A 13562-nucleotide genomic window follows, 5' to 3' on the forward strand; every position below is an offset into this window, starting at 1 on the left:
GTAAGCATACCCTTCAGGATCTTTAGGAACTGGGCCTTGCCGCAGCAGACGACGGCCTTGGACCTGTAAAACTCCCCATCAGATAACTCATGGTGGACACTAGCAAAAAACGAAGGCAAAGCTCAGAAATGGGAGGGGTTATGTTGGGTGGTATCAAGCTTTGCTATTTGCCAGTGTCCTATCACTTGGAGGTGGTCCTTAACCCAGTAGTCTTAAGAATGAACTCTCCTGCGCCCTGTGATGCACAATTTAAAAAAAAAGGGTCTTTCCCCCCCAAACTGGTACCACAAGGTAGGAAGTGTGCAACTGTCTAAGACATCTTTGTATGTTGTAGTATTGACCTTGTGCAATGGTTGCCAGGATAATGGGTTGTCCACTTTTTTACAATTGAGGAAAGAATTTGATATACCCAGGACGTGGCATTTCCGCTATGCTCAGCTGCGTCATGCAGCAATCGCTCAGTTTGGGAGTGGTGAGCTTTGTGTACAGAATACAGAACTGGAGAAGGTTCTGATTGATCCGGATCCATCTAAACAAATCACTAGATACTATAGGGCAGTAGGTCCTGGGAAAATGGGCTCATAATAATAAAGGCCAGGTTTCGGTGGGTGGCTGTTGTCCCGGAGTTGTCGGAGGAGCTGTGGCAGGAGGCTCTTGATACCTATCTTGTGTCTTTCATCCCTTCCACGGATAAAATGATTCAATTTCTTTACCTTCACCAGCTGTACTACATGCCAACTAGACTACACTGAATGCGTAGGAGGGAATCTGCAATCTGTCATAAATGTATGGGGGCGGAAGGAACTTTCCTCCATATGGTGTGGGAATGCCCAAAAATAAGACCATTGTGGTCTCGGGTAACTGAATTTATTTCTGATTGCTTTGGCCTGCCTAATATATGCTCTCCCTCACGTTGCCTCCTGGGGGTCTTTGACTAGGAAGAGATGAATGTAAATTGTTCCTTGGGATCCTATATTTTGGAGTAAGAAAACTTATAGCCAGGCGATGGATTTATGGGGAGCAGCTGACAGTTGGGATGTGGATAAAGGTTGTAAATGCAGATGTTCTTTTGTATAGAATGATCTAGGCTATATGAGGCTGGGGGGGAAGAAATTTTAGGTAGGTATGGTTTAGATGGGTGGATTCTAAGAACACACTGGAGGAAGATGGGACCTAGATTATTGGACATAACTTAGGCCTTGTACACACGACCGGATCTATCCGCTGGGATTGATCCGCGGATCAGTTCCAGCGGACAAATCCGGTCGTCTGTACGGCCTAGCGGATATTTATCCGCGGAGATTCGTCCAGCCGATCGATTTCAAGCGGATAGAAATTTCTTAGCATGCTAAGAAATCTATCCCCTTGAATCCTGTCCAGCGGATCGATCCGGTCGTCTGTACAGACTCACCGGATCAATCCGTCCGCTCCCCTCCCTCGCATGCGTCGTAATGATTCGACGCATGCGTGGAAGTACTTACCTTCCAGCGTCGCGCATGTCGCTGCGTCATCGTCGCGGCGACGGCGCGACAACGTCACCGCGGATGTATTCTGCGCGGATTTTGATCCAATGGTGTGTACAAGCCATCGGATCAAAATCCGGAGGAGGAATCTCCGCTGGAAACGGTCCGGCGGACCGTTTCCAGTGGAGATCCCCTCGTGTGTACGGGGCCCTAAGAGTGTAATTTTTTACTCCAATGACAGAATTCAGCCAGGAGATGAGACTATGAGCACACTGTTCAAAATAAGGATGGGTAAAGTTTCTTATCCCTTTGCCCATGGTTTTCAAAACTGAATGTTGAAATCCCTAGGGGGGGAAGGGGGTTTGGGGGTTCTGCTCTTTCTGGAATAGGGAGGCATGGTTACTTCCCGAATTGTCCCGAATTCCCTCAAGCAAGGCATAATCAAACCCCTCCTAAAGAAACCCAACCTCGACCCCAAAGACCCAAACTATCGCAGACCAGTAACAAGCCTTAACACCATCTCCAAGATCATTGAGAAAGCAGTAGGACGCCCACAAACTCCTGGACCCGCTACAATCAGGCTTCCGCCCAGGCCACGGGACAGAAACGGCTCTTCTCAAAATATGGGATGATGCCCTCAAAGCAGCAGATGATGGAGAATCGCGTCTCCTGGTGCTGCTTTCGACACAGTAGACCACAACACTCTGCTCACTCGACTCAAAGAAGTAGCCGGAGTCACAGACTCTGCTCTATCCTGGTTCACATCTTTTCTAGAAAATCGAGCCCAGACAGTGAAACTAGGAGCCTTCACTTCAGAAACACAGACCATTACATGCGGAGTCCCTCAAGGATCACCCCTTTTGCCCATACTCTTCTACATCTACCTCCGTCCACTCTTCAAAATCATCAGCAAACAGGAGAAGGTCCACATACTTTTGGCCTTATAAAGTATAACAATCTGTTTTTATTCCCAATCAGTGACGTTGTGATATTTGAATTCCCCAACGTTGACCCTTGTCAGTTTGTATCCCTCTACAGTGACACAATAATACTTGGTATTCCAGAGCAGGGTTCTCCAAACTTTCTGAGCAAAGGGACAGTTTTCTGTCCTTTACACTTTGAGAGGGCCAGACTGTGACCAGTGGAAGTAGAAAATGCCCCCCTGTGTCAATGTGGGTAAAGAATGCCCTATCTTTGATATTAGTGGGAGTGTTGGTATTAGAGAAAGAAATAGGGCCCCATCATTGGCGTCTTTGGGAGGAATTGGGCCCCCTCATTGGTGTTAGTGAGAGGAATAGTACCCCATTGTTGGTATCAGGGCAAGGAATTGTGCCTCATCATTGGTGTCAATAGGAAGAATAGGGCCCTGCAGTTGGTGTCAGTGGGATGAACAGTGCCCTATTGTTGGTGTAGAAGAAATAGTGCCCAATTAATAGTGCCCTGTATCAGTGGGGGATTGGGGTCTCAAGGGCCTGATAAAGGCAAGCAAAGGGCGACATCTGGCCCCCGGCCGCAGTTTGGAGACCACTTCCAGAGCAAGACACTGATATTTGGAGTCCCTGATATGTAATGACAGTAATGACAAAGATACAAAGCTGGTATTTTTCTGTCTTTATGTAACATCATTGATAATAATTACAACGCATTCAGAATTGATAAAAGTGCTTTTATATTGACACTATCGGGTACAACAAGCTTTGGCAACCTGCGGCTCTCTAGCAGCTGTGGAACTACCTGAAATGGTCGCATTCTGGAGCACACAGCTCCATAAGAACCCAGCTCCACAGCCTGCGCTAGAACACCCTGGGGGTCCATAGACTGTGCTTCTTCTTGTTCCACAAATGCCATCGGCTCAAAAAGTTCACCAGTAAATGTGTTCGTAGAGCACTGGCCTAGAATCTTGAGATTCAATCTTGGAAGGTAACTGGGGTGTCCTCAGGAGTTCCCCAAACCAGTCTGAGAAATGTAGAAGAGATAAGAGTGCCACAGAATTGGTAGGAGTCAAGTAGACTAGAAAAAGCCAAGGGGCCAGATTCTCGTACATTGCGGCGTAAGCTATTTACACTACGCCGCCGCAACTTACTGGAGCAAGTGCCGTATTCTCCAAGCACTTGCTCCGTAATTTGCGGCGGTGTGGTGTAAATGGCCCGGCGTATCCCCGTGTAATTCAAAGGGGGCGGCTTGTATTTAAATTAAGCGCGCCCCCGTGCCGAACAAATTACGCATGCGCCAGCCTTAAACGTAGGCCACTGCGCATGCTCCGTAGTACGCCGCAAATACATTGGTTGCGACGTGAACGTGATTAATGCACAGCCCTATTCGCGACGAGTTACGTAAACAACGGAAAAACCCGACGCTGTCCCGACGACCATACTTAACATGGCATACGGCGGACCGACGTAAGGTTACCCCTCATATAGCAGGGGTAACCTTACGCTTACGGAAACGATGTAAACTACGGCGAAGTGGTGCAAAAACGTTGGGGAATCGTTGTATCGGCTCATTTGCATATCCGACGCTGAAATGGACGTAAACGCCACCTAGCGGCCAGCGTAGTATTGCATTTAGGATCCGACGGTGTAAGTGACTTATACCAGTCGGATCCTAGCCTAATTCCGGCGTATCTTGTTTTGAGAATACAATGATACGCCGGCGGGATTTTCGAATTACGCCGGTGTATCTGTAGATATACCGGCGTAATTCTTTTGAGAATCTGGCCCAAGGTGTTTTGTGGTCCTAAACCCCCCCCCCCCCCCCCCTTCATCAGGGCCTGAAATGCTGGCAGTGACCGAGGATAAAACTTGACATTCTTTGCAAGTAGCATAGAGATTAGGGTTGTCCCAATACCACTTTTTAAAGACCGAGTACAAAGTACCGATACTTTTTTTGAATTACTCGCCGATACCGATACTTTTTTTTTTTTTATTATTTAATTTGCGACCAAATGTGACGCTGTTTCCTCACATTCGGCTACCAATCTCATCTTGCTACGGAAGTGACGTTATGGCGAGAAATTTTGCACTGCGCATGCGCGATGCATTCCAAACAGTTTGCGACAATATGGAGCAGTGAAACCGTCAGATAATATCAGGGCAACCAGTGCTGATTATCCTGCCATGCTGGGACTCGTAGTGCCTCCAGAGCTGTCAGCTGCCCCAATACAAGGCAGGGCAACCTGTGGTGTTAGGTCCTGCTATGCTGGGACTTGTATTACGCCTAGAGCTCTAAGCTGCCCCACTACAAGCCAGGACAACCGGCAGTTCTGTAGACACTACAAGTCCCAGCATTGGGTTGTACAGGACAGCTGGCAGTTCTGGAGACACTACAAGTCCCAGCATGGCATGATAATCACCACTGGTTGCCCTGCCTTGTATAGGACAGTCCAAGGACAGCTGGCATCTTTAGCGGAACTATAAATCTCAGCATAGCAGGATCTATCACCACAGGTTGCTTTGGATAGGCACTTCTGGAGACACTACAAATCCCAGCATTGGGTTGAACAGGACAGCTGACAGTTCTGGAGACACTACATGTCCCAGCATGGCATGATAATCACCACTGGTTGCCCTGCCTTGTACAGGGAAGTCAAAGGACAGCTGGCATCTTTAGAGGCACTACAAGTCCCAGCATAGCAGGATCTATCACCACAGGTTGCTCTGGATAGGCACTACAAGTACCAGCAATGCAGAACCTAACACCACAGGTTGCTTTGGGTTGTACAGGGACAGCTGGCAGTTTTGGAGACACTAGGTAACAAGGAAAGCATTAGCCTTGGAACGCATAGCCCAGTGTTTGTATTGTCTGTACCGTCACTTCCGTGACATTATCTGACGTTTTTACTGCTCTGTAATGTCGCCAATCGTTTGGAACGCATTGCGAAATTTCTCGGCGGAACGCCACTTCCATAGCAAGATGAGATGGGTAGCCGAATGTGACGAAACACCGGCTCCCTGCCAGCTTACTTCCTTCAGGACTCGCTCACCGCTCCGCTGGCCCATTCCAGGTATCGGCTAAGGCATCGGAAGCATTTGTGCGAGTACAAGCACTTGCGCAAACGTTCGGTATTGGTCCCAAACCGATACTAGTATCGGGACAACCCTAGTAGAGATCTTGGCTTTTGGGTTCTTGGGGCCCCTAGTAGACAGCACTTGATGTGTTTGAGAGCTGGATTTAAAAAGAGAAAGAAGCGGTTTCTGCTCCTTTCACTGCTGGCATTTCAAGCCCTGCAGAAGGAGTGTTGCATTTCAAGCCCTGCAGAAGGAGTGTTGAGTCCACAAAACGTGTTGGATTTTTTTTTCTATTTACAGAAAACGATTAGTTATGTGGTGCTCCTTTCTACATTTCTTACAATGCCATTAACTTGAACTGGCTTAGCTGTCACTATAATGGCACAATTTTGCAACCTAAGAAGTTAAAAAAAAACAAAAAAACATCAGGTTTTCAGATTTCAGTTCCTTGGCAAGATACAACACATTTTGAGGTCTTGTTGAAAAAAAAATGTACAAATTACATTTGAATAAATTACTTAGACAACAACAAATTCAGCCATAGTTGGCGGCAGCAGCAGCATGGCACTGGAGAGTTAATGCAAGACTGACCGACGTGCATTGGAGATCACAGATCTTGTAAGACAAAATACACAATTACAATAAAAATTATATTCCTGGCACAAAGGGCCAATGGTCCTTTCCAGAGTTCCTGGTATTGAAATATCCAACCTTTTCTGGCTTGGTGGGAAAATAAATATACTACTTTCATGAGCTGCAGTCCTGGCAGCTTCTTGAGACTCCAATTGACTGGCCATCTTCAGCAGCTGGAGGGTGTTGAGAATCAACGTAAGCGAAGAGTCATGTGATCACTGTGAATTTTTTTTGTAAACAAATTACCAAATGTGATCAGCTCTTCGGGAAGTTCGCCCGTTTCCGGTTGGATGTTGAATGCTCCACTGGGCTCATGTTTACATTTTTTGACTTGGTGGGAGGCAGTGGTGTTCAGTACATCAGTTGGGCACGAAGACTGTGGTGGCCCAGTCTGACTTAAAGATGGCGCTATACCAACACGGGAACAGTGTGGCATTATCAGGCAGCATTTGATTGGTTTGTTCTTCTGAACTGGTGGGCTGAGAGGACAAGTCCACCTCTCCTGTTTCCGCTCGTTCACTTTCCTCTTCTTCTGGAGGGGTGATAATTTTCTGCGGTCTTGGACGCAGGCTTCTTCACTGCATGCCGGTGGCAACCGAAGGAAGAAAGGAGACAATGCCACTTCTCCCTAAAAGACTGGAATTTTGTCTCTCCGAACCTCATCCAGATCATCATCCAATGTGAGCAGAACCTGGAGATAGAACCACATAACACAGCTGTTTAAACTGGTCATGACCAGAGGAGGCTTAGATACCCAAGCCAAAGATAGCATGGGTTGGTTAACTTGACGATCACTCTATAGGCCCGTACACACGGTCGGACTTTTTGCCAACAAACTTCAAAATCTGCAAGTTTTCAAATTTGTCCGACCGTGTGTACGCTCCATCGGACCAACTTTTTCGGGTTTTATCGGACAAAAAGTTCGGTCTGCAAACGGACAAACTTTTCGACAACAAAAGTCCGATGGTGCCTAGTCCAACCTTCCGTTTAGTCTTGCACAGTTGTACCAGCTCCTCTTCTGGACTGAAACGGCTTCCTCCGATTTCACTGCACACTGTGGGCTTCTCACATGTGCATTAGAGGCTGCAGCAAATCAGATTTCCTGGCTGGAGGATGTCCATCATTAAGCCCTTTCCTTCTCAGCCTGACTGTCCCTGGCCTGGCCCTTTCATTCATTGGATTTCAGGTCCTTTAACCACTTGCTTACTGGGCACAGGTGGGTCAGTGTAGGGGACAGGTAGGTCAGTGTAGGAACCAGGAAAGGTCAGTGTAGGGGTAGGTTAGTTTAGGGGTCAGTGTAGTGGTCCGTGTAATGATCAGGTAGGTTAATGTAGGGGTTAGGTAAGAAAGTGTAGGGGACAGGTAGGTCAATGTAGGAACCAGGTAGGTCAGTGTAGGAACCAGGTCGGTCAGTGTAGGGCTAGGTTAGTGTAGGGGTCAGGTAGGCCAGTGTAGTGGTCAGTGAAATGATCGGGTAGGGGTTAGGTAAGCCAGTGTAGGAACTAGGTAGGTCAGTGTAGGGGTCAGTGTAGGAACCAGATAGGTCAGTGTAGGGGTAGGTTAGTTTAGGGGTCAGGTAGGTCAGTGTAATGATTGGGTAGGTTAGTGTAGGGGTTAGGCAAGTCAGTGTAGGGGACAGGTAGGTCAGTGTAGGAACCAGGTAGGTCAATGTAGTGGTCAGGCAGGTCAGTGTAGTGTAATGAATGGGTAGGTTAGTGTAGGGGTTAGGCAAGTCAGTGTAGGAACCAGGAAGGTCAGTGTAGGAACCAGGTAGGTCAGTGTAGGGGTCAGACAGTGTAGTGTAATAATCAGGTAGGTTAGTGTAGGGGTTAGGTAAGTCAGTGTAGGGGACAGGCAGGTCAGTGTAGGTAGACCAGTGTATGTGTCGGGTAGGGTCAGTGTAGGGGGTCAGTAAAATGGTCAGGTAGGTCACATGGGTTACATGGGCAGGGCAAAAGTGGTAGAGTCAGGGGCGGCAAAATTGTGTTTTGCCTAAGGTGTCAAAAATCCTTGCACCAGCCCTGTGTGATGTCATCCAGTGGTCTGGCAGCAGGTAGTTCAGTTGTGGACCAGTATGCCCAACCGTCAGCATGGGTAAGAGTTGTGGCCATTATTGGCGCACTGCACCGTGCACATGGATCTGCTGTTAGTGGCGCTTACTCACCAGGAATGAGAAGAACATGGCAGTGGCTGACAGGAAGTGCCAGATATCATGGTCATCGAAGAAATGCATGATAATACACTCCCGATTCTTCTCCCGGGACTGCGCTGGGGACTCCTGCAATACACAGTGCAGACAATGAATAACAAAACACCAAAAGTAATTCAGGAACCGCTAACATCCACTCTGCCTGAAATGAAACTACAGGAGGGGTGATCAGGGGACTGGTCACAAAGCACACCAAACGTAGGGAGGAGGTGACAGATGTGATTTTCTGTTTGTAAGACATCCCCAACTAAAAATTCAAACATTGAAACAAAGTTATCCATTTCCCTACACGTTTCGCTACAAATTGCTGCTTCGTCAGGGAACAGAAAGTGCACATGCACAATGGTGTTTTCACCATGTTGATATAGTAATGACCTGCAGGGTGCGCTGCTCTGTACACAGGATGTGACATAGAGTGAGCTGTAGAACCCTCCTCCTGAGGCCAGAATAGATAGAAGATTTAGGAGTTTTGGCCAGGTGATGTCACCCATGGCTGGGACAAGGTCCTTCAGCACCTAAGGCAAAAAGGCCAAAGTGCGCCCCCCCACCATGGGCGCCTTTTAGCACCAACTCCTGCTGTTGCACCCAAGGCAGCCACCTCTTCTACCTACCCCTCGGCCCAGTCCTGATGTCACTGGCCAAAGAAATGAACAGTGCGGTGCTCTGGATGAGATGCCAAGAGGACATTTTGGATTTTATTATTTAGTGGACGTTACCTCCCAACTGCTCAGGGTCTGGAAGAAGAAGTACAAAGCTGCTGCCCAGACTCCAGCGGTGGCAATGATGCAGAAGAGCGGTAGTGGTCGAATCCTCTCTGCACTGCGTAGCTGTGAAAGAAGAAGAAGATGTGGGTGTTACATATTACATGGTATGGATAGCATTACACTTCTAACAGTCTCCTGTTACTCCTCTTTGCCACTAGAGGCCCTCATACATGAAAGAGCTAGTTAGTGTACTCTATGGTTGTTCTTAAAATAATATGCAATATTCTCTGATTGGTTGACACTGCTGCCCCTCCCTCTCCCAGTCTGAGTGCTGTCCTATAAGGGCGTGCAGCCAATGCTGTGTTGCTATTAAACACCGGCTTTTACTTTCAAACACAACTGCACTCCAATATACAGTGGAACCTCGGATTGTGAGTAACGCGGTTGACGAGCGTTTCGCAATACGATCGCTGAATTTGAAAAAATCCTAACTCGGTTTGCGAGTGTTGTCTCTCAGAACGAACAGAATTCAGGCCAAAGCGGTGTGCAGTACCGTGTTTGGCCTGAGGTGGGGGTGCGCCGGAGCCGATCGTCACCGTTCAGAAGTGCTCAGAAAGACACAGAAATACTCAGTTCCCGAAGCCTTTCCGAGGTTTGCCAAGGTCAGCCGAGCTGTCCTCGGGCCATTCCAGCCGTTTCAGAAGTTCTCCGGCGCCCCCCCACCTCTGGTCACATGCGGTATAGCATGCCATTGAAGTCAATGCGGAACAAATTATTTTCGTTTCCATTGACGTCAATGGGGAAACTCGCTTTGATATGCGAGTACTTTGGATCACGAGCATTCTCCTGGAACGGATTATGCTTGTAATCCGAGGGTCCACTGTATAACTTTTTTTTCTAGAGAACCGAGAAGGATCTGGACAGGTAGGAGAAAGCTGAGCTGAGAGTTACCTTCATGATGATGTAGAAGGCCAGATAGAGCAGCAAGTTACAGATGAAAATGCCCAGCAGGTAGGAGGCAAAATCCGGAGGACGAAAGACCAGTCCGAAGATGGCGCTGAGAGGGAAGAAGGAAAAGGTCAAGGGTCATTATCAGGGAGAATAATTAACAAAGACTGTTGGTGATTCGGGTACCAACAATGTATTTTATTCACATCAATTGTGTTGATATAGTTCCGAAAAAGTCCCAACTTCTTTGGTAGTTTGATTCTGTCTTGGTACTTACAAAAACCAGTTGACAATGTTCCCGACAATAAGGAGAATCATACGATCCTGAGAATAGACATAGAAGAAACAATGAGATGATGATCCAGGGATCTGGTGATCAGTAATCCTGCTCTCATGTACTTCACATAGATCAGATGGCTGATATAAATGACAGCGGAATAAGAAGAAATAAGGTCTATGGTCTACGTCTTAAAGTGGTTGAAAACCTAGTTACACCACTTGTACCTATAGGTAAGCCTATAATAAGGCTTTTCTGTAGGTACTGTAAATATCTATTTACCATATACGCTTGCGCCGACATCATCGGCGCATTTGCTGTGAAGAAACGGCCCTCAGTGCCATTTCTTCACTAGCAAGGGCCGTGACTGAGGGCTCCCGCGCGCATGCACAGGAGTGACATCACGCGACTCTGGACAGTCACAGAGCTGGAGTCCGTGGCCCCGGGAGGAAGAACGGCGAAGATGGATGCATTATGCTTTTACTTTGCAGGGGAAAGCAAGGGAAAAAAAAGGAAGTAAAACCCATCAGAGTTTACTTCCTCTTTAAAGTAGACCTCTAAGTAACTTCACAAGTCTACACAAATAAATTCTTAACGTCACAGGGGTTAACACCGGTTACGATATTCCATTTCACCAACCCACGACAGCTTATCCGACACTCCAACAATCCAGCAGACACGATCCATTGGATTTTCCCCAGAAACGAGACACAAGCTCTGTCTCTGGTTCCAAAACGAATGAACACTTTAATGGTAAACTCAGCTTGTTATATACAGTTAGAAACCAAATCTGGACAATGAGTCAACTCCACCCACAACATCACACAAAGGGGTGCTAACGAGTCCCCCTCAATCCACATCTTAGAAAGACTTTCTGACTCTGCGATAAATTATTCTCACCTGCTACATAATGAACATTCCTTTAGAAACATAATTGACATGCTAATCCACTACACCTGAAAGGTCAAACATCTGACCTTTCAGACTGCCAACACATATCTATCATCAATAGAACTTTCACACAATACAGTGTCATTAGCATACACAATGAAAGGTTCTTGACTTAATTAGCACAATAGACAATAGAATGCAAACACAGCAAGCTTTTATCACTACAGCCAGGTAGACTTAATTAGCACCTCAACAGTCTGTGTCCCCACATGAATGAGTCACTCTGCTATTGACCTGTTGGGGTCAGAATTAACCACCTGTAATATTTCAAGATATCCTGCAATACATGAATTATCATTACTGTCCCATCTCATGTAATCCGAGATATAATTTCTCAGTCATCCTATGCCCCTATTGGACATAGGATGACCCTATGGGAAAAGAAAAAAACTCGCTACTAACTTAAAGGGTCACTAAAGGAAAAAAAAATTTTGCCTAAAATTATTGTCTGCAAGGTAGACAGACAGAATAGTGTAATGATTCTGTTAAAAAACGAGTAAATACCTATTAAATTCCTTCATCTATATCACCTCCGGCATTCTAGTTTCTGTTCTCTCATTCACTTCCTGGTTTGCATCGTTTGTTCATGTAAGAACTACATTTCCCAGTATGAATTGCGGCACGCCCAGTAATTCACACCTCCTTGAAGTCTCTAACATGTAGAGAGCGTCCTGCCGCACAGATGTAGTTCCCAGGAGGGGGTGAGCACGTTACTGACCACCGCAGTAAAGCCTCCCATCACGGTGGTGAGTAATAATCAGACAAGCAGGAAGTGAACAGAACAGAGAAGAAATAGAGCGACTTCTGAGCAAAAACGAACAATGAGGAAGTGAAAAGAGGAATGTCTGCAGGTAAAGGATGCTTATTATGAAAAAAAATGTTTTCCTTTACAACCCCTTTAATAAACAAAATGCATATAGTGATACTATGTACATAAACAAGAAAGAAAACACTGATACACTGATACACAAACTGTGAATATATGTGTATAATATATGTGTCCTCATAAGTGGCGAAGGCCCATGATTCTCCTGGCGGAGAGGGCTAGCATAAAAATAACAAAAAACAAAAAATAAAGAAAAAGTGTCCAAACATTCTGAAGTCCTCAAAAAAAAGGAAAAGGGGGAAATCCAAATCCTCATCGATCCGAATGAAAGGATCCTAATTATTGTGAACTTAGACAAAACATTGTGACATGTGTTGATAGGTGATGTTCCAATAGTGCCCTCCACCAAAAAGCATTAGAATCTGCTTACCAGAACAAATTGGTCCTTAGTTACAGGGGACCACAAAACGCCTGTAGTGTATAGCAAACCGCTGGGCTCAAATGGAAAGTGGACAGCCTGGCATGGATCGTCTCCTTATCAGTGGCTCCAAGAATGGTAATCACATGTATGGAAAGAGACAAGGATGCCTCGATAGTGTAAAAACGTTTTAAAATGTATTGAATACAATTTTTTTTAGCACTGATCGCTATAAAAATGCCAATGGTCCCAAAAATGTGTCAAAAGTGTCCGAAGAGTCCGCCATAATGTCGCAGTACTGAAAAAAAAATCGCTGATCGCCGCCATTAGTAGTAAAAAAAATATAATAAAAATGACATAAAAATACCCCCTATTTTGTAAATGCTATAACGCAAGAATGGTAATCACATGTATGGAAAGAGACAAGGATGCCTCGATAGTGTAAAAACGTTTTAAAATGTATTGAATACAAATTCCTATGGGTTAAAAACTCACAATTTGCAGTAGATTAAACAGCCTTAAATCTGCAGCGCCGGCCGATCGCATGCAGGTAAACCCGTTTTGGTAGGAGTCAAGCAGTCCAAGGGGTGATGCCAGTATGCCGCTCGGTCCGCCCTGACTAGTTTCGTGATAGTTCACTTTATCAAAGGGACCAATTTGTTCTGGTAAGCAGATTCTAATGCTTTTTGGTGGAGGGCACTATTGGAACATCACCTATCAACACATGTCACAATGTTTTGTCTAAGTTCACAATAATTAGGATCCTTTCATTCGGATCGATGAGGAATTGGATTTCCCCCTTTCCTTTTTTTTGAGGACTTCAGAATGTTTGGACACTTTTTCTTTATTTTTTGTTATTTTTATGCTAGCCCTCTCCGCCAGGAGAATCATGGGCCTTCGCCACTTATGAGGACACATATATTATACACATATATTCACAGTTTGTGTATCAGTGTATTCTTTCTTTTTTATGTACACAGTATCACTATATGCATTTTGTTTATTAACCACTTGCCGACCGGCCACCGCCGTTATACGTCGACAAGTTGGCTCGGCTGGGCGAGAGCACGTAATATGACGTCCTCTCTCCCAGCCGCCACTAGGGGGCGCGCGCCCCCCGCTCGCC

General features: G+C 46.0%; 1 protein-coding gene across 2 annotated transcripts in view; it reads right to left on the bottom strand.

The window, feature by feature from the left end:
* Positions 1 to 4374: 4374 nt before the first annotated feature.
* Positions 4375 to 13562, bottom strand: part of SIDT1 (SID1 transmembrane family member 1) — a 128644-nt gene continuing 119456 nt past the window's right edge. For both annotated transcript variants that reach the window (XM_040339155.1, XM_040339154.1), the window contains 5 exons: positions 10242 to 10288; positions 9968 to 10073; positions 9029 to 9139; positions 8268 to 8381; positions 4375 to 6794 (listed from right to left, as the gene is read on the bottom strand). In XM_040339155.1, the coding sequence (XP_040195089.1) occupies positions 6732 to 6794; positions 8268 to 8381; positions 9029 to 9139; positions 9968 to 10073; positions 10242 to 10288 (441 nt within the window). In that variant the 3' untranslated portion in view covers positions 4375 to 6731. The remainder of the gene's footprint in view (positions 6795 to 8267; positions 8382 to 9028; positions 9140 to 9967; positions 10074 to 10241; positions 10289 to 13562) is intronic.

Source organism: Rana temporaria, chromosome 2, assembly GCF_905171775.1.
Source record: "Rana temporaria chromosome 2, aRanTem1.1, whole genome shotgun sequence".
Lineage (NCBI taxonomy): Eukaryota > Metazoa > Chordata > Amphibia > Anura > Ranidae > Rana > Rana temporaria.